This window comes from Schistocerca americana, chromosome X, assembly GCF_021461395.2.
Source record: "Schistocerca americana isolate TAMUIC-IGC-003095 chromosome X, iqSchAmer2.1, whole genome shotgun sequence".
Taxonomy (NCBI): Eukaryota; Metazoa; Arthropoda; class Insecta; order Orthoptera; family Acrididae; genus Schistocerca; species Schistocerca americana.
In genome coordinates, this window is record NC_060130.1 from 25,317,530 (window position 1) to 25,339,523 (window position 21,994).

At 39.4% G+C, this 21,994-nt stretch overlaps 1 protein-coding gene across 1 annotated transcript in view; it reads right to left on the reverse strand.

Moving 5' to 3' along the window:
* Nucleotides 1–3,791: 3,791 nt before the first annotated feature.
* The window catches only part of LOC124554930 (molybdenum cofactor biosynthesis protein 1-like), a 61,887-nt gene continuing 43,684 nt past the window's right edge, over nucleotides 3,792–21,994 (reverse strand). The window contains exon 7 of the mRNA XM_047128627.1: nucleotides 3,792–3,847. Within this exon, the coding sequence (XP_046984583.1) occupies nucleotides 3,792–3,847 (56 nt within the window). The remainder of the gene's footprint in view (nucleotides 3,848–21,994) is intronic.

A 21,994-nucleotide genomic window follows, 5' to 3' on the forward strand; every position in this document is an offset into this window, starting at 1 on the left:
TTGGACCTTCACATTGACCATGAAACGCCGAAATTGCATCGGGATTGAATTCAAAATGAACAATGCCGACTTAAGTACAAGAAGAGTGAATCTTCTAAGAGTTTCTGGTTTGAGAGGCTCCTGGGAGACGAGTAATATATTCCAATGCACCAGTGCAGGTTTACTGTATCCCTTGGACCTTCACATTGACCATGAAACACAGAAATCGCATCGGGATTGAATACTAAATGCACAATGCCGACTTAAGTACAAGAAGAGTGAATCTTCTAAGAGTTTGTGGTTTGAGCGGCTCATGGGAGACCAGTATTGGATTCCGATGAACCAGTGCAGGTTTACTGTATCCCTTGGAACTTCTCAATGACCATGAAACACAGAAATTGCATCGCGATTGAAATCAAATGCACAATGCCGACTTAAGTACAAGAAGAGTTAATCTTCTAAGAGTTTGTGCTTTGAGCGGCTCCTGGGAAACCAGTATTACATTCCCATTCACCAGTGCAGGTTGACTCTATCATTTGGACCTTCACATTGACCATGAAATACAGATATTGCATCGGGATTGAATGCAAATAGGACAATGATGACTTACGTACAAGAAGAACGTATCGTCTAGGAGTTTGTGCTTTCAGCGGCTCCTGGGAGACCAGTATTGGATTCGGATGCACCAGCGCAGGTTTACTGTATCCCTTGGACCTTCTCATTGACCATGAATCACAGAAATCGCAACGGGATTGAATACAAAAGGCACAGTGACGACTTAAGTACAAGAAGAGTGGTCGTCTAAGTGTTTGTGCTTTGAGCGGCTCCTGGGAGGCCGGTACTACATTCCGATGCACCAGTGCAGGTTCACTGTATCATTTGGATCTTCACATTGACCTTGAAACACAGTAATTGCATCGGGATTGAATACAAAATGGACAATGCCAATTTAAGTACAAGAAGAATGAATCTTCTAGGAATTTGTGCTTTCAGCGGCTCCTGGGAGAATAGTATTAGATTCCGATGCACCAGTGCAAGTTTACTGTATCCCTTGGATCTTCACATTGACCATGAAACACAGAAATTGCATCGGGATTGTGTACAAAAGGCACAATGCCAGCTTAAGTGCAAGGAGAGTGAATCTTCTAAGAGTTTGTGGTTTGAGCGGCTCCTGGGAGACCAGTATTAGTTTCCGATGCACCAGCGCAGGTTTACTGTATCCCTTGGTCCTTCACATTGACCATGAAACATAGAAATTGCATCGGGATTGAATACAAAAGGCACAATGCCAATTAAGTAAAAGAAGAGTGAATCTTCTAAGCGTTTGTGGTTTGAGCGGCTCCTGGGAGACCAGTATTAGATTCCAATGCACCAGTGAACGTTAAATGTATCCCTTTGACCTTCACATTGACCATGAAACACAGAAATCGCATCGGGATTGAATACTTATTGCACAATGCTGACTTACGTACAAGAAGATTGAATCTTCTAAGAGTTTGTGCTTTCAGCGGCTCCTGGGAGACCAGTATTAGATTCCGATGCACCAGTGCTGGTTTACTGTATTACTTGGACCTTCACATTGACCATGAAACACAGTAATTGCATCGGGATTGAATACAAATGAGACAATGCTGCCTTAAGTACAAGAAGAGTTAATCTTCTTATAGTTTGTGCTTTCAGTGGCTCCTGGGAGACCAGTATTGGATTCTGATGCACCAGTGCAGGTTTTCTGTATCCCTTGGACCTTCACATTGACTATGAAACACAGAAATTGCATTGGGATTGAATACAAAAGTGACAATGCTGACTTAAGTACAAGAAGAGTGAATCTTCTAAGAGTTTGTGGTTTGAGAGGCTCCTGGGAGCTAACTCGATACGATACACCCAGGAAGTGGAGAGGAACCCGCACTGGACACCTCAAAACGCTGAACATTGGGAATAATTGTAGATGTAGCTAAATGGAATATCTGAAGGGAAGTAACAAAATAATGTGTACTAGGATATGACAAACCTGCCCAAGTCCTCTACAAAGGATACCAAGGGTCTAAATAATTTTTTGATAACATTTTGTATTTAAAAATGTTTGTGTGTATAAATTGTTCATGTTGATGTAAATTTGACAATTTAAGAATTGATCATGCTTAGGAACAATATAAGAAATAGGCGTTATGTAAAAGCCAGTGTGCTTTTGTTTGAAACGAAAATGGCTATGGAGAGTGGAAAAGGTTCGAAAGGCGAATTGGCGTGCTACCTTGAGCAAGTGCGGGAAGTAAGTCACACAGTCTGTAGGCAGCAGTGATTGAGGTAACTCCTTTGTGGAGCAGAAGCTTTGCCTGCAAATTTTCATAAAAATGCCTCGGTTGAAGACTGCAAACAGCTTGCAGCATAGCTGCGAGTTGTTGAGCTACTGTATGTAAAACTGAATGAAGCCAAGTAGAGAAATTGAGCCCATACAGCAAGAAACTTGCAGGCTGTAGTGTGGGTAGTTTAGCCGTCATAACTGTTCGCCACACCCAAGCGTACAGCCCACAGATAAGATTTTTTTCTATTTTTACCTTTGTAGGGCATGAACCATTAATTTAAACTGTGTTTTAATAATCATTCTTGAACTTTACGGAAACTGGTTCACCCTGTTATTTCATCCTAATCATACATCTGTATAGGGTTCCTTCCTGGTGTTTGATTAATCCGAGTGTCCTGTTTTACAGACTTATGAAGTTCCAAGTTAATATAAAGAGGCACCATTTAAATAGCTTTAGTGTAAATAATAAAAATGTTTTCTTAACTATTGCAAAGTGTTGTAGTTTGGTTACATAAAATTCAATCAGAGTGAAGCCAAGTTACTAAAAACTGTTAGATGGCTATACAGAATTAGTTCAAAGAATGATAGCTTTTGAAAGTTAATTCCACCAAGAAAGAGGTTTTCTTTAAGTGAAATGTTCAATTAAAAAGTGTGTGCTTTAGTGTCTAAGTATTTAAGTTTCTTGATTATGGAAAGTGCTTTTCTAAAGGTTGTCCCCCCCACCCTGGCTAACTTTTTTTACCTTCCTCGAAGTTATCTACTGGGCTTTTTCTTTTTTAAAAACATAATGCATAAAGATGTAGCCCAAAATTGTTTAAGTGGGGTAATTTATTTGAAGAGCCAAACTAAACACTAGCAAGAAAGTAGGCAAAATTCACATTTCTGCTTCTCCAATACTTCACTATTTCATTGCCAGGATAGGTTGGTGACCATTAAGTACATGTTTCATACCACTAAATGAACTTGGAAATGAGTTGTCCTAGCTTCAGTATATTATTATTCATACTGTGTTTCTATCTAGCCACTGGGTAAGATCTTAGGAAAAGAAGTGAATAGTCAAATTTTCTTATCCATTAGATGCAACACATGGTAAATCCTGTAAGAAGGATAACTCTATTGATTATCTTTTCCTATAAACAGGACTATCCTTCCATAGTGTATTTTATTTGGAAACTAAATTAAATTTTAGTAAGAGGGTTATACGTGGCAACATAGAGACAGGGTTTCTGTTATTTACGTAAAAGCATACTAATATCATAATGGTAGTGTTATAAGGTCCTATTAATGTGTGGTCATGACATTTGTTAAATGTCTCACCACATTCCTATTGAAACTATTTACTCTTCTTGTAAATAACACCTATGACAATTTTATACAAATGTCCACTAAGACTTTGCTCGTCAACTTTCATTTAGGTAACAGCGATCTTTAGATGTATTTAAATCAGTACTGTTAAGAAATACTGACTAGCTTTATTTTCAAGAATCTCAAGTTTAAGTTATACACACTGTTATCCTCCAATAAGAATCATTGGCCAATTCTTCATCTTTGACAGGTTTAGCATGCCTGCAATGCAAAACATTATCTTTTGTATTAACAGATGAAATCCAACTTTTTAAATTTAATAAATGCTTATACAAACATAAAGTTTCTTCAAAAAATGTATTTCTGACAACTTCCTGTCACAGATAATTTTCACTGAATGTTGCAACCCAGTTATATTGCTGATGAGAAGCAAATGTTGATCTTTTCCCTCTCTTCCTTCACCATCTCCTGTTTTCAGAATGAGATTTTCACTCTGCAGCAGAAACGAGGTACTGGCAGAAGTAAAGCTGTGAGTACCGGATGTGAGTCGTGCTTTGGTAGAGCACTTGCCTGCGAAAGGCAAAGGTCCTGAGTTCGAGTCTCGGTCGGGCAAACAGTTTTAATCTGCCAGGAAATTTCATCTCCAGTTTTGTTCACCTTGACATATTTCTACCAAAAAGACTACCCCAATGGATCCACTGCTTATATTTAACACACAGTAAATTCAGTTCAAATATTTCCTTAACAGAGGATGTGCATTGACGAGCTTGAATTAATCAGAAAAATATAAACAGATACTAACCATTCCACAGCTCTTACAAAATATTTGCATTAAGTAATCATCAAAGCTACTTTTTGTACAGCAAGAGGACTAACAGTCAAAATGGTGCTACATGCTACAGGCAGTGCAATACAATTTATTTTACTCATTGCTACAGCAATAAATGTACTTATAAAAATATTCAAACTTAGACTATAATCAAATACAGAGAGAGAAAATATTCTGTTGAGTGTTACTTAAGTAAATAAATTAGTGAAATCAAAGTGAACTAGAAATTAGAATATAAATGGAAAACTTGGTTTAGTTTAGAGAGTTACATACTGGCATTCAGCGTGCAGAACAGCAGAACAGAAGAGACAATGACCGTGTAGTCAGCAGTTCCACATAAGCGGGCGCTGTCGATTCAGCCGTCAGGGCATCGCCCGACCGGCTCACGTGTTTCTCAGTTGTCACATGTGAGCAAAGGCCCTCGCCTACATTCCAAGAGCCAATGACCGACGTTAAGAAGATTCTTCGAGAAGCTTTTCAACGTGACGGAAGAGGCAATGACCGGTTCACGTGTTTCTCAGTCGTCACATGCGATCAGAGGCCCTCGCCTACATTCCAAGAGCCAATGACCGAGGTCAAGAAGATTCTTCGAGAAGCTTTTCAACGTGACAGAAGAGGCAATGGCCGTGAAGTCGTTCACCCCCAGTGAACTGAAGTGAATAAATACGCGAGACGCGGTGGGCCCGACGGATGAAGACAGATGAAGACAGACGGAGACGAAGACGAGAGACGAAGGAAGAAAAGAAGAGTAGCAGTAGTTTTCAGTCAGTTTCGGTGCTGAAGACCATCATGCAAGAAGAGACTGCATCATGCACAGACGCACCAAGTCCGCCGCTGTAGTGGAATAGCAAGCAGCAGCCGCGGCGCCAGAAGACAGAAGTTAAAAGGTATTGGAAGTCTGATGTTTACGTACCCGGGTGACTCGTGAGGACGGGAAGGAGACGGCCTCACCTCAGCAGTCACCTGTGAGCTGGGATGAAGACCTGACAGCCGAAGACTGGCAAGCGGGAGTCCGTGGTTCGAGTTCGGGACACTGGCCTTGCCCCGCCGCGCCGCTACGCTGGTCGACGCACAACACACGCGGCCGCTTAGAGAAGAGAAACACTGGGACGCCACATTCAAGGTATCACCATCCGATGCACGACGTCGCTCGCAATAATTAAACGGGCCACCTCGCGCTGCGCGTCTCCGGTCAGCTGGGCGAGACGGCGACACGAGATACACACCGCTACGCGTAATCAGACGCCGCCGCCGCCGCCGCCGCCGCCGCTGTCGCAGCACAAGGCCACGCAAACGACACGGCTGCCGCTCTCCGAACCAGAACATCCAGTAAGATACAGTTGTACGAAACTTTCAATAAAAGTTATCTTATGTAAAAATGATGTTTCATTCGACCTTATACCCGAGCCAAGGGAGAACCCACCCTGCCCACATGCTGTAAGAGAGAAAAGTTAATTTATTTAATATTTTCACCCTGACAGAATGCTTTAGAATGCTCATCCTGACAATTGACAGCATCCAAAGAGAAAATCCAGTTACATTGAGTGACAGAAGTGTCACATTTAGTAACACAACTATTACATTTGATGTCAGAAGCACGTTCCAGTTGTTCTAACTAAAGAGATATAGCAGCCATAGGCAGAAACAAATAAAAAAACTGATACTAATCTTAGCTTTGAGGACCAAAAGTTTCTTCATCTGGAAAACACAAAAAGAGAAATGAGACTGTTCAAGAATTAAGGATGAAAATTCAGGATCTTGAGTCAAGGAAGATGGACATGATGAAATTCAGTTGCAAAAGAGCAGCAGATGATGTAATTTTAAATGCTGAGAAATAAGATCTCTTCAAGAGGAGCCACCAAAAGGTCAAATAAGTGAAAAACAAGCTGAAAATACCGGTAAATGGGCTAAAATGGCGGCAAATAGATAAACGAAACAGAAAGATAGTGCTGAAGAACAGGCAACCAAACAACCACAACAACAACAACAATAATAATAACAGCACATTGTAGCAATATATAATAGCAGTCCCACAACATCTGGAGGAAGATTTTCCACTAACAGAACAATAAATTCATGAAGCCATCAAATCATTCCAACACTTCAAAGCAACAAATGAAGACTCCACTACAGAAAAATTATTGAAATAGTCAGAACACACAAATGATCTACAACTGCTGTTTGAGAACATTTGGAAAGCTGAAGAGATTATGGAAAGCATTAATCCACAGCTATGAAAAAAAGGGGAAACACAAAATGTCAACAATTGCAGAGATGCCTCACTTCTGCCAGTGGTATACAAAATATTATCAAAAATTCTCTGGACAGAGTTGTAGAAACTTTAGACAAATAACTGGGAGAATCTCAAGGAGCTCTAGAAAGGGAAGACCCTGCACAGAACAGATGTTTATTAGAAAATCGATAATTCTCCACATACTGTTAATCACCAAACCTATAATAGTATCATGTATAGGTTTCAAGAAAACATTTGATTTGGTAGGCAGAGAAATTATAGGTAAAATCATCAAAGAATTTTGTGTTAAAGCAAACATAATCCTCAAAACACTAGCAAATAGGATGGCAGAAGCTAAATTTATGGGAGAAGTATCTCAACCATTTGAAATAAAAACTGATGTTAGACAAGGGGACAGTTTATCACCTTTACTGCAACACTGCATTCTAGAAAAAATAGAAAGTATCTGGAATTTGGAGAAAAAAAAATCACAAAATTGAACCAATAATTTTAGGATGAAAAACAAATGGAATTAAGGTAAACTGCCTGGCTTCTGCAGATGATTCTGATATACTTTCAAAAAATCTGGCAGACAGTTATTGAAAGAAATCTTTTGGAAGAAATAGCAAAGGGAGCTGGTCCCAAAATTTCAGCCGAAAAAACAACATTGATGACAATTTCAAACAATGCATCAACACTCTTAGAAAAACAAAAATGTAAAATAGCATTAGGAAGTAAATTTAAATATATTGGACAAACTGTACAACAAAATGGACTAGAAGAATTAACAGTAGATGCAAGAGTCAGCAAACTGGAGAGAGCAAATCGTTTGACAAAGGATATTTACAACAAGAAATGTACAACTAAAAAAACAAAACTAAGACACTATCCCACAGTGGTATGACCAGGATGTTTATATGGTTGAGGATGCCTAATGATGAACTATAAGCTGGACAGAACAGAGGTTCCTCAAAGGAGCATTATTAGAAAATAATGGTTGCAATACAAGCTACAGATGGCTGGAAAATGAGAAGTAATGAGGAGATCTACAAAAATTTTGAGAAAATATCAGAAGTAATGGCTAAAAGAAGATTAATCTTTTTTAGAGACCTCTACTGAATGAGTAGTTCTGGAAGAAGCAATCAATGATTGCATGGATTACAGAAATAAGAAAGAAACAACATCAAACAATCAGAAATAATAGAAAGAAACCTTTTTACAGATAAAATACTGAATTTAAAAGGATCATCACCTCTCCAAGATCAAAATTAATTTCATCCCTCTCAATAAGACCGTGAAAACCAGAAATAAAATTCATAAATATGATATTGCGAAGCTCAAAATCAATCAAAACATATTGGAACAATGCCACCAGTAACTGACAGTTGAATCCCATAAATGGGCAGACATTGACTCCATGATCCAACAAGCAGCTAATACTAAAATCCTGACAGCTAAAAAGAGGAATCATACATGGTGGAATGAGGTTTGTGGTGAGGTGGTGGGCCAAACAGCAAGTGCATGGAAAAAGTGGAACTCTACCAGGAGACCTGATGATTTTGATGTATTCCATGAAGTTCGAAAATATGCAGCCAGAACTCTACGAAGGGCTAAGCAGTTGCATGAGAAACAGCAGTTATAACAGATCGATCAGCGTTTCCAGATAAACAATGTCAGAGACTTCTATCAGACGTTCAAATCGAATTTGAAAGGATACCAAGCCCCTAGTTTTTGTTTTAGAGACGAAAATGGAAAGCTCAGTGTTGTGTACATAGTTCCGTGTATTCAGCGCGTACACAAATTTCCCACTAGAGTGAGCCCCGCTAAGCACAAAAGCGCAGGCGCAGCACTCGTCCATCTCCGCACTACGAGATGGCGCTGCCACAGAGACGGACCAAATTCTGCTTCCGCCGATTCGCGTATTAATATGTAACACAGCCAATGAGATTGCTGCTAAGATAGAACACTTTCTCCTCGCGCATCACACTCGCGCAGTGATACATGAACGTGCGAGGTATTATAACGAGTGTAAAGACCTTCGACCAGTCAGTCTGCATTTGTCTGCACCAGTCTGCATTAGTCTGTACCAGTCTGCATTAGTCTGTACCAGTCTGTACGAGTTCTACAATTGTCTGTGCCAGTCCATAGTCAAGATTCAGTTTGCGCCTAATAAGATTACCATATTCCTGTACATTGCCATGAAGATAAATGTATAGACACTTTCGTCAAGTACCCGAGATATATGTGAGAATAAGATTAATGTATCAATACCAAAGGAACTTCAGATTGTCAATTGTAAATAGCATCCAGAACCAAGTTAAGTAATTTTTATATTTGTTATTATTTTAATAAATGTATGTGAAAACTAATCAAGTTCTGTTTAAAGTTGGTCACCGTCAATCTGCTACTCTCAGCGTGCAAGTGGCATTTCTATCGTCTGACCTAATGGCAGAAGATAAATACGCCATGATAAGGCCACGAGACATATTGCTGACACTCGCTTACTTTGTTAGAGCAACAAGTCAAATAATCTGATGGTGTGTGCACTGAAGGTCTTACAGTACGCACACCACACTCGGCCTGACCAACAAAAAAACTGCAAGATAATGTCTCGTTACTTTGAAAACCTACTTAATTGTGATGAACCGAAAGAAAGATTCGCTGTATGTGCCCCAATCCACAAACTACCCCTCATCTCCATCTAGTAAAGAGGAGACCAAAGAGATCATCAACAACTTTAAGAATAATAAGGCAGCTGAAGAGGATTCAATAGTGGTGGAACTACTGAAGCTGGCAAATAATGAAACTCTAGATATACTAGTCCAACTTTTTGAGGAGATCTGAAGAGGTAGGATGATACCAACTGAATGGCAGTCAGCTTTAATCCATCGTCTACACAAAAAAGGTGATAAATAGAATGTCAATAACTATAGGGGTACCTCATTAGTATCTGTTCCATATAAGATTCTCTCGAAAGTGATACAGAATAGAATAGAAGATCATTGTAACCAACTGATTGGGGACTATCAAGCTGGTTTCCAAAAGGGTGATTCTTGCGCAGAACAGATCTTTAACCTGAAGAACATCATGAGGTACAAAAAAAAATTGGAAGAAATAACTATGTGGTCATGTTAGTTGATTTTCAGAAAGTATATGACTCCATCGACTGACATGCATTAATGAATATTTTGGAAAAGTTTGGGGTGGATAATACATCAAGAAAGCTGATCAAACAAACTCTTGCTAACACAGTGTCGAAAATTAAACTTATGGGTGAGGTATCTGAACCCTTTACAATCAGAACGGACATAAGACGAGGAGATGGACTATCCCTCTCCTTTTCAATTGTGTCTTGGAAAAGGTCATTCGAGAGTGGAGAAAGTTATTAGCCCAAGAAGAAACAAATGAAGAGTGGTTCAGACTTGGTCCTAAGAACAAAGGGGTGTGCATTGACTGCTTAGATTTTGCGGCTGACCTGGCCATTTTTGCTAACAACATAGAGTCAGCAATCAACAAGATAAATAGGCTGTCAGAAATTGATGAAAAAAGTTAGACTCCAGATCTCTATTCAAAAGACAAAATATATGACGAACATCTGTGACGGACCTGAATGGAAGATAACCAACCTGGGAAAAAATCGGATGAGTTAAGAATTTCAGGTATCTCGGTGAAGTCATCCACCAGGAGAATGGATTAAAAGAAGAAGCAATTGTCGGGATGAGGAAGTTAGACCAAGCATACCAACTGACAAAGAATACTTATAACAAAAAGTCTATGAGTATATGGGCCAAGTTCCAACATTATAATACAGTTGTACAACCTGAGGGCTTATAAGCATCCAAAACTTTGACCACGAATAGACAAGGTCAAGCTGAGTGGCTGGAAAAGCGTGAGTGTAGGATATTAAGGAAAATCCTAAGGTAATAGATGGGTCGATGGACAATGACGAATGAGAGCAAATGAGGACACGTGCAGTGAGACAGAACCTATCACAGCATCCATTACAAAGAAATGATTGTTATTTTATGGTCATCTCATGAAAATGGACGGTGATTGACTAACAAAAAGAATACGGAGTTTCATCCTATCTAAGAAAACGAGGCCGAGATGGTTCAAAGAATGTGAAAAAGATCTTAAGCAGATTGGAATCTCAGAGAGAAATTCCTGAAAGGAACAAATTTTGAAGATTGGTGACCAACTACCAAGGTTTTAACATGGCATCAACATCCGAAAGACAGTGAGGACCATTATCTGAAGAGCATAAAAAGGCACTTCTTGGAGGGGCTCAGAAGATACTGGCAGGAAGTCAAAGCTGGAGCAAGAACAAGACCTGGACACTAGAGTGAAGTCGGTTGTTACCACGCAGTCCGTAGAGACTCACCTCAATAAAAAAAATAAGTAAATAAAAATAAAAGGCTTTCAATGCAGAAGAAATAGGGGATTGAGAACAACACGAATAGAATAAAGGGGGAAAAACATGAGGAGGAGATGGACGAGTACTGGAAAAACAGGAGACGACAAGGGAAGAAGAAGAAGTGAAGTTATTACATGACGAGAGATGGTGATTGGATTTGATTTGATTCAGTTTTTGTTACATACACCGAAAAAATGAGATGATTCTCGAGGGTGTGGAACATGTCAGAATGTATAACACAAAACATTTTAATATAATGAATACTTCCCTGATCATTTGTCACGAGATTGTCAAAATAGGTGAATACAATACAGTAAACTGGAAAAGCTAATATTTACAGAATTAATACGCTGTCAGAATGAAACATTGTTATGCACTATTAATAAATTTATCATACACAAAATACTTAATATTGACTGTTGCAACCAAGTGCTGTCAAAACTTAAATCTAACATATTTTTACTTAAGCTGGCCTTTCAGTCTCTGTTAGGATATTCATCTATAGAGTAGAAGGCATTGCCTATCAAAAAGTCATTCAAACTCTGTTTAAACTGTGCTTTATCTGAAACCAAGTTTTTAATGGGTGCTGGTAATTTATTGAAAATGTGTGTTCCTGAATATTGGACCCCCTTTTGGACCAACATAAGTGATTTTAGGTCTTTATGTAGATTGTTCTTATTCCTAGTATTGATAATATGTATTGAGCTATTTGTTGGAAATATAGATATGTAACTTGCAACAAATTTCATTAAGGAGTAAGTATACTGAGAAGCAATGGTCGGAATTCAAAGTTCCTCGAATAGGTTCTACACAATGTTCTTCAAAGACTGGTCCCAGATACTCCATTGCACCATTCACCGAACCTGATAACCCCGAGCCGTCAGTAACAAAAATTAAGTCTTGCTTAAGAGATTTACAACACTACATGCACTTGTTACCAAAGCCTCATTTACTTTTAGAGCTATCTGTTCTACTTCCTTTTTGGCCCCACTTCTCTCTGGCTTCACTATATCCCATACAGTTCTTATTTTGTTGATACAATTATCTTTTTCTCTTAATAAAGTTACTTCAATTTCTGGATTACTTGATTCAATATTTTGCAGTATTCTTTGTAATGCATTACAATGCTAATATCAGAAATGTTCCTAGATAGTAGATACAGTCTCCTTTTTCCCCACATGATATCTTTATTCCTTGTGTAATCCATGGTTTATCTTTTGACTTCTGTGTGATTTGAGTTACCTTTAGGGGAAAACAATTTTCAAAAGAGGAGGTAACTTTATTAATAAATGCTTTGTATTTTCCATTTGAGTCAGGTAAACATCTCTCCAGTTCATGTCTTTGAGCAATTTCCTGAATTCCTCAATTTCTGGCTTATTTATTATCCTCCTGTACTCAGATTTAATATTTTTTTTATCCTGACAAGTTTCAACATTTAACACAGGATGCTGCACGTTGTGATCAGATAGTCCATTTACTATTGGTTTTGTGATATGACTTTTTTCCCCTAGATTTGTTCATAAAGATATTATCAATAGCAGTCTCAGAGGATTTACATATCCTAGCTGCAAAGTTCACAATAGGAACTAAATTGAATGATAGTGTTAAAAACACCAGCAACCACTATTTCCTCTTCTTTTTTTTTTTTTTTTTTTTTTTTTTTTTTTTTTTTTTTTTACACACACAAGCCATTCCTTTCGCTTTGTGAAATGAAGCACTGCCTAGTCCCAAAACACAGGACTACTATGACAAGGTGAAATGTTCTCAGAGTGCTACATGTATGATAGTAAATGTAATCAGCACTATAGTTGTTTTCTGAGTAGTTATGCTGTGTGTGTTTCATTCAATCAGATGAAATGGAATAAAATCATCTATTTATTTATTTGGGCTCTTTATCACCAAGATACATTCAATGTTGGTTGAGGTTTATCTTTTGAATTCACTCCAGTGTAGATTGTCAAAATTTTATCAGTTGTCAAAGTACTTGTAACACAGTTTTCGAATTTACTGCCATCCAGGAAAGTCTCGCACTCAAATTATTCTCAGAGACTGAGAGCTGGCTGAAACCCAGAGTAGAAAGCTCTGACATATTTAGTGATTAATGGAATATATATCGGAAAGGCAGGTTAGACACTGTAGGAGAGGGAGTGTCCATTGTCTCTATTGAGGTCAAAGCTGATTGTGACAGTGAAGTTATCTGGTTGCATATAACAAGTCTACGTGAAATCAAGTTAATTAATGAATGTTTTAATCAGCCACCCGGTTCTGCTATGACAGTTTTGGAGCCATTCACAGAAAGTCTACAGACAGTAGCACGTCAATACCTAGATCATGCAATACTAGTTGGAGGTTAATTTAGCCTACTGAGTATAGATGGTAGCCTATGGCTTCATTACAGGGGGTGCAGTCAATCTTGTGAAGCACTTTTGAATGTGGTTTTCGAAAATTGTCTTGAGCACCTAGTTTGCCATGCCACATGCAATGGAAATATCTTAGACCTTGTAGTTACAAACAGGCCAGATATCATCAATGACTTCAGCATAGAGATGGGGATTAATAATCATGATAACATCATAATAACTAAGGTTACAAAAATTAATAAATCAGTCAAGAAGGCTAGGAAAACGTTCATGCCAGAAAGAGCAGATAAGCAGATGTTAGCATCTCACTTAGACAGAACTGACATCACTTAGTTCCATTAAGATGGACGTAGAGAGATTATGGTCAAAGCTTAAACAGATCGTGAATTGCACTCTCAACAAGTCTGTACCTAGTAAACGAATTAAGGATGCAAAAGAGCCACTGTGGTTTAACAATGAAATTCGGAAAATACTGAGGAAGGAAAAGCTACTGCACTCTTGGTTCAAAAGAGAATGCCAAATGGCAACAAGGAAAGGTTACTACCACTGTCATACCTCAGCAAAAGATCTGGCTGAGAAGCAGGGGAAATTATTGTCCTATGTAAAATCACTAAGTGAGTCAAAGGTTTCCATCATGTCACTTGACCAGTCTGGTGTGGCAGTAGGAGATAAATGTTTTAAATTTTACATTTAAGAAATAATTCATGCAAGAGAATCATATAAACATACCGTCATTTGACAATAGCACAAAGACACCTAACAACAATCACCTGTAAACATGTGCCATGTCAGTGCTCTTGGAAGAGAGCTGTGGCAGTGACACGGCTCTGTTGTTGTTCCTGTGTAGTGATCTGCAAAGACGGGGGGGGGGGGGACGGGTAGAGATTCAAGCAGTGATGAAGTACTTCATAAAGATAGGTATGAAAGCGAAGGACATTCATGCCGATTTCCAGAATACACCAGGGGCTCTGCTCCTTTGTCTTCAACTGTTGCCAAGTGGATAAATGAATTTAAATTTGGTCAGGAGAGCTTAGATGATGATCATCCATGAATAGGTCAGCCAAGATGTGTCACTACTCTAGAAATCATTGCAAAAGTGCGCATAATGATCAAGGAGGATCACCAATTTAGAGTGCATGAAATTGCTCACGCTTGCCAGATGTCATCTGAAAGGTATTCACAAGATGGGTGCCGCGACTCTTGATGCTGGGTCAAAAACACATGAGAATGGACATATCACAACACTGTTTGGCCTGTTTTAGGAGAAACAAACAAGAACTTTTGTGCTGGTTTGTGACCACGAGGAAACTTTGGTTTACTACTATACCCCAGAGACAAAGCAACAATCAAAGCATTGGAAACATGCTGAATCTCCATCGCCAAACTCCTTCAGCGGGGAAGGACATGGCGTCAGTGTTCTGGGATGCGCCACCAAATTCCTTCAGCGGGGAAGATCATGGCATCAGTGTTCTGGGATGAGAAGGGGATTCTGTTTGTACTTTATCTCCCCACTGGGCAAACAATTACTGGAGAATACTATGCTAACCTTCTGGACAAATTGCAACAAAAGATATGAGAAAAAGGCCAGGTTTAATAAGGAAGAAAGTCATCTAGCATCAAGCCAATGCACGCTCGCACGCATGTGCCATCGCCATGGTAAAATTACACAAACTAAGGTATGAATTGTTGCCACACGTGCCTCTTCCCTAAACTGAAAATTTTTCTTTGTGGATGAAGATTCACTTAAATTAAGAATTGATAGCCTGAGTTGACAACTATTTTGTAGGCCTGGAGGAAAATCATTGTCGAGATGGGATCAAGGTATTGGAACACTGTTGGACCAAGTGAATTAATCTACAAGCAGGGTACATTGAAAAACAAAAAAGTTTCAGTGACATAAGTACTTTTTTTCTATTCTGTTTCAAGAACTTTTCAAACCACCCTCGTAAGCATCCCTGACACCTGAAATAATTAAAAACAAATAAGTCGCCAGTTGCAGATGGAATCTCAATTTGGTTTTACAAAGAGTGCTATATGGCACTGGACCCTTACTTAGCTTGTATTTATTGTGAATCTCTCACCCAGTAGAAAGACCTAAGCAACTGGGGAAAAAATACAGAGGCATCTCCTGTATATACGAAGGGCGAAAGAACAGACCCGCGAAATTACAGACCAATACCCGTAACATCAGTTTGCTGCAGAATTCTTGAACATATTCTGGGTTTGAATCTAATCAGTTTCATAGAGACCAATAAGTTTATGTCCACAAATCAGTACAAAGCATCACTCATGGGCAACTCAGCATGCCCTTTTGTCATACAATGTCTGTTCAAAAAATTCCAGAACTTTGTCCACAAAATTTTCTATGCTTATCTTTTAGTTACTATGGATTGTCTCCTTCAAAATACTCTACTCCAAAATTGATACACTGCTCCCAATATCATTTCCACTTCCAGGAGCAGTCTTGACACACATCTTACTGGGTCGCATAAAGTGCCGTCTGCGAATTTTCTTCTATCTCATCTACCATTGCAAAACTTCATCCTTTTCACCTTTGGAAATAAAAAGAAGTCTGCAGGGGTCATACTATTCTCACAAGGAACATCTCAGTCTCATCTGTAAGATCCAAAAAGTTTTTTTGGTCTTGAATCATGAGCGTGGAATGAACTTGACGGCAACACAATGCATTCCAAGATGCTGTGTCATTTCATAACATGATCCAATTGAAATGTTACATTCTTCTACAATCTCTCGGACAGTGAATCTTCGACTGGCACACACAATTTCGTTGACGTTCCTGACACAAGCATCATCAGTGGACATCTAAGAGCGTCCTGAACAAGGATCATGTTTGACTTTTGTAAAGCCATTTTTAAAACGTGTGAATAATATGTAACACCGAGTATGGCTTAAGTACTCATCGCTATAGGCTCCCAGCATCATTTGGTGTGTCTCTGTAAAGGTTTTCTTGAGTTTCACACAAAATTTAATGCAGATGCATTGCTCCTCTAACTTTGCCATCACAAAATTCACAAACCCAGATTCCATATTTCTTGATTTCCGAGAAGCATTTGACATAATGACTCAATGCAGACTTTTAACAAAGGTACAAGCACATGGAATACATTCCCAGACATGTGAGTGGCTCAAAGACTTCTGAAGTAATAGAACCCACTACATTATCCCGACGGTGAGTGTCCATCAGTGACTGGGGTATCATTAGGATCGTTCCAGGGATGTGTGATAGGAGCGCTATTACTCATATTTTCTATGTGCATAACTGATTTGATGGACAAAGTGGACAGTAATCTGTGGTTGTTTGCTGATGATGTTGTGGTGTATGGAAGGTGTCATCGTTGAGTGATTTAGGAGGATAAAAGATGACCTGGACAAAGTTCCCAGTTGGTGTGATAAATGACAGCTAACCCTAAATGTAGAAAAATATAAGTTACTGCAGATGAGTTGGAAAAACAAATCCATAATGCCAGAATCCAGCATTAGTAGTGTCATGAATGAAGAAGTCACATTGTTTCAATATCTGGACGTAACATTGCAATGTGATATGAAATGGAACAAACGTGTGAGGGTCATGGTAGGGAAGGCGAATAATCATCTTTTGTTTGTTGGGTGGATTTTACTACAGTGTGGCTCAGCTGTGATGGACATCACATATAGGATGCTAGTGTGATCTCTTCTTGAGTACAGTTTGAGTGTCTGGTATCCGCAAGGGGTCGAATTAAAGCAGACATTGAGGTAATTCAGAGGCAGGATACTAGATTTGTTAACAGTAGGTTGAAACAACAACATACAAGTATTATGGAGATGTTTCTGGAACTCAAATGGGAATCCCTGGAGGGATTTTGAGGAACACTGTGCTGACTGCAGAACAATTCTGCTTGCACCAACATACATTATGCGTAGGGACCACAAAGATAAGAGACAACAAATTAGGACTCATAGAGAGGCATATAGACATTCACTTTTTCCTCACTCAATTGGCAGATGGAACGGGAAAGGAACTGACTACAGTTGAAATAAAATTACTTGATAGTTGGCACTTCAAACGCCAATAAGAGTAGTCAGCGTCACACTTGAACTGTCTGCTGTTGCCAAACTCCACCAAACTTGGCCAGTCACTTCCAATTCCTGGTTCAGCATTCTTTCTTGATGTATTTGTATCCCGAATTACGAGCCCGACACTTTTATTATGTATTTCATGACACGCGATACCTACACCAAAAACAACACACATTAACAATGCCAATGAAAGACACACATTTCATTCATAGCACTAACCAAACACTACTGAATAACTCAGCACAAGGTGTGATTCAGTATCATACATATAGTTATCATATTCACAGAGATCATCTTACATTAGATAAGCTTTTCACTACACTGCGTGAAACTGAAATTTTTAAGGTTGCAATTCATAGTTGCAACTGGGTCACTACATTCACATATATAAATACTTCATGCAGTGCTGTGGCATAGCACAATGGTTGGCAGATTAATCTAATATGTAGCATGTTGTAGGTTTGAATCTCATCAATGTAGCAAAATTTTTATTTTTAAATCTAACCAAAAGAGTGTGATTATTATTTTCATTCAATTAATTGGTTTAAATATATTTTTTTTATTTTTAATAATTTGCTGCATCATTTTTCATCATTGTTTTGACTGTTCTATTTGGTCTTATTTTTCTTCCTGTCATTATTTCTTCATTTGGAATCTGCCTCAGTCATCTATAATCCACGACCAAGTGCCCACATGGACTGTTCACTGGTTTCTAACATGGCAGCATGTGCAGCTAGTGTAAGGATAGTTACAGGTAACAAATGACATGGAGAAATTTCAATTTGCTTTCAGCCCTGAAATTGAGTTTTTGTTGTCGTGAGTTTACCCTTAAGGGTTAGCTTTAATTGCCATGAACAAAGCGATCATGATATTAGTACTGCTGCAGACTGTTGACCACAATTTTCTCGGCTGGGTTAGGACACAAGTTTACAGTCAGGGATACAAAATGGGTCGTCTGCCCCAGTTCAGTCACTGGTCACTTTAAATCAATAGTCGACAGAGTATCCAACATTTCTGACATACCTTGCACCAGCCACTAGAAAAATTGCTCTGTGTTAAACATTTAACATAATTTGTGAAGTGAGCTGCTTGTTTGTTGTCACCTGTAACCAAACGGTAGCTGGTAGCCAATGTGGCAACATTGTTGCAGCAAGTGATTGATGTCAACTATCAAGTAATTTTATTCAGACTATTGTAGTGAGACAGGGTACCTTCTGCCATGCACCATATGGTGGCTAGTGGAGTATGTATGTAGATGTGGAATCACATCCCATCTGGAAAGTCAGCCCTTGATCTGCAGTTCTGGGTAACTTTCTCAAAATCTACCCTTTTTCCTAGACCTATCCTTCACCCCTCTTCCTTCCACTTCAACCCTTCTGCCTGAAGAATGAGCTACTGGCTCTGAAGCTCGCCTAATTATAATCTTCTTTTATGTGTGTGTTCTGCCGCCACTTAGCAAGTAGGTTGTTTATCTATCCAATTCAATTATCATGTAATCAAAAGCTGCATTTAACACACCAAGTCTCTTTTACCAATCACTTTGAATATGTCCTACAGAATGTACTGTCTATCCTGTCCTTTTTTGAGATTACTGTTTTGTTGTACTTTTCTACAGGCATCATCTTACTTATTAGGAGTCAGTTCCTTCATGTTGTTGTTGTTGTTGTGGTCTTCAGTCCTGAGACTGGTTTGATGCAGCTCTCCATGCTACTCTATCCTGTGCAAGCTTCTTCATCTCCCAGTACCTACTGCAACCTACATCCTTCTGAATCTGCTTAGTGTATTCATCTCTTGGTCTCCCTCTACAATTTTTACCCTCCACGCTGCCCTCCAATGCTAAATTTGTGATCCCTTGATGCCTCAAAACATGTCCTACCAACCGATCTCTTCTTCTAGTCAAGTTGAAGAGCTGCATGTCCTCGGGAAAAATTATGGCTGTAGTTTCCCCTTGCTTTCAGCCGTTCGCAGTAACAGCACAGCAAGGTGTTTTGGTTAATGTTACATGGCCAGATCAGTCAATCATCCAGACTGTTGCCCCTGCAACTACTGAAAAGGCTGCTGCCCCTCTTCAGGAACCACATGTTTATCTGGCCTCTCAACAGAAACCCCTCCGTTGTGGTTGCACCTACGGTACGGCCATCTGTATCGCTGAGGCACGCAAGCCTCCCCACCAACGGTAAGGTCCATGGTTCATGGGGGGAGTTCCTTCATAGTCAACAGTTAAGGAATGGGTGGCTGAATTCATATGTGGCATATGTCTCTGTAAGATGACTCATGAACTACTTCCTAGAATTACAATCAAATATGAAAATGCTGAGAAAGAACACAGTGTGATATTGCAAGATCAGTAATTAAAAAGATGTGCAAAACAGTTGATGCCGTGGCCATACCAGAAAGTGAGTGGCATGTCTGTTGAAGCCTCACTACAACCTAATGTGAAAAACAATTTGGGACAATCTGACACACAACTGATTCTATGCACCAATCTGTTCCCGTGGATGAAATGAAACAGCAGTTGCACAAAAATAGCCAAGGTGACTTAATCGGAGAGAAAGAGTGGTCATTGTTTTCTAGGATGCAAAAGGGATTGTATTTTAGATTAGCTTGCAAGACTGAAACAATACCTCACAAATACTATGCAAGTATTCTGACTCAACCAGATGAAAAAATATGGAGCCAAGACCCAGGGGGAAAAAAAAGTTTATCATCAGTGAAATGCATATGGTCACAAAGGCACTTTCACAATAGGAAAACTGGGAGTTTCAAGTGTGAAGTCTTCAAATATCTATTCCATTCTCAAATTTTTTCACATTCTGACTTTAGCTTCCTCTTCTTTTCTTTTTGTATGAATGATTCACTTAAGACTACATGCGTCACAGTTCAAAACCGTTTTGTGAGTCAACAACTGGATATGTTTTCACTGCTCTGTCTCTTGTAACTCCGTTGGACATGGAGGTAGCAAATGAGGATGTAGGATGTCCATGACATACTGTTGTGCTGTCAGAGTGACCTGAAGTCATATCCGATGCTGCCCCAAACGCCCTCTCCCTATGTCGTTGTCATACTCACTGACAACTGTCATCGCGGGTCTTGTAGAATGTGACTCACTGCTGATCACATGACAGGTGCAGGTGTGAAAGGGTTACAATGTGCTCGGCGTACTTGCAGCAATTCTCCCATGGGCTCGTCAGACACGGTCAACCGGAAGCTTGCTGACAAGCAAGCCGCCCTTACGTACCCAAGCAGTCCAACATGGGGACACTACCACATCTGAATGTCTCACAAATCTGCATACTGCATAATTCAATCAGCCTGGCAAATGGAGACACACAATTAGGCCCCTTCAAATTTTGTTACGTGCTGATAATGCTGACTCACAGAAGTACAGGGCATCTGTGTCCTTCACAGGGATCACTCAACATCTTACGCTCCTCACATCTCTTATAGCTCCTACCATTCATGGTAACAATCCGAGACACAAACAAAGCTAATGCAATCTGGTGACCTTTTTATCCATTTCAGAGAGTTGCGACTCTCATAATTTACCACTGGTATGCACACTCGTGAAACTACGTTGCTTCAGGGAGCTTCCCTTTTTTTTCTTCAAGCAGTTTAGTTCTTTGAATCCATTTTTCTTGTAGCTCAGAATAATTATTTTATTGTGTAGCAAACTTACAGGCTAGCATTCTGGCCTGAGCTGTCTGAGTTGGTGGTCATGTGTGTGTGTGGTGTGCTTGCTTGTGTGAATGAATGGTGTGTATTTCTATTTCTTTTTCTGATGAAGGTTGTGGCCAAAAGCTTATGTGTAAGTGTCTTAACTGTGCCTGTCTGCATTTTAACGTGCCATCTTTATGGTAATTAGCACTCTATCTTTTCCTACACTGCTGATATTCCAACCTGTAGTTTCCATTGTTTGAACTTACGGTCTACTGTTTTATGTTGCAGTGCACTTCTACAAGTGTAATACACAAATGTTGCCTTAGGAAAGTGTCACAATAACATCCATGTCTACCGTTTGCTATTTTTTACGAAATAGCACGTCACACTCGAAATTTAACTTAGCCAATGAAATAAGTTTGAAGATTTATTGTGTGTAAGAGACACAAGGGCCCACTGTGTGGGAAATGTGGGAAGTTCTGTGCAGAGACGGAGTTATCCACAGACACAGTAAGTCTTGGGAGCTATACGGGTGTTTAAACATCGCCACCTGCTGGGATGAGGGGCCACTTACTCTGAGGTGGCGCTGTGCCAGCAACGAGCTCGACCCATTGATTAGCACCACAGATGACAATGAGCAACCAGCTGCTTCTCTGTGCAGAGATATAAAATTTATCGATTTTGGACATCGGGTGACAATCTGTCACATGGAGAACAATGTTTACTCTGGCAATTTTAACACTAATCTAGTGTTCTGCAACATATTAATGTGAAATGTTGTCTATGATGTTGAAGAGTTTAAGTTAAACTGATATCTGAGAATTTGTTGTTTTTGTGG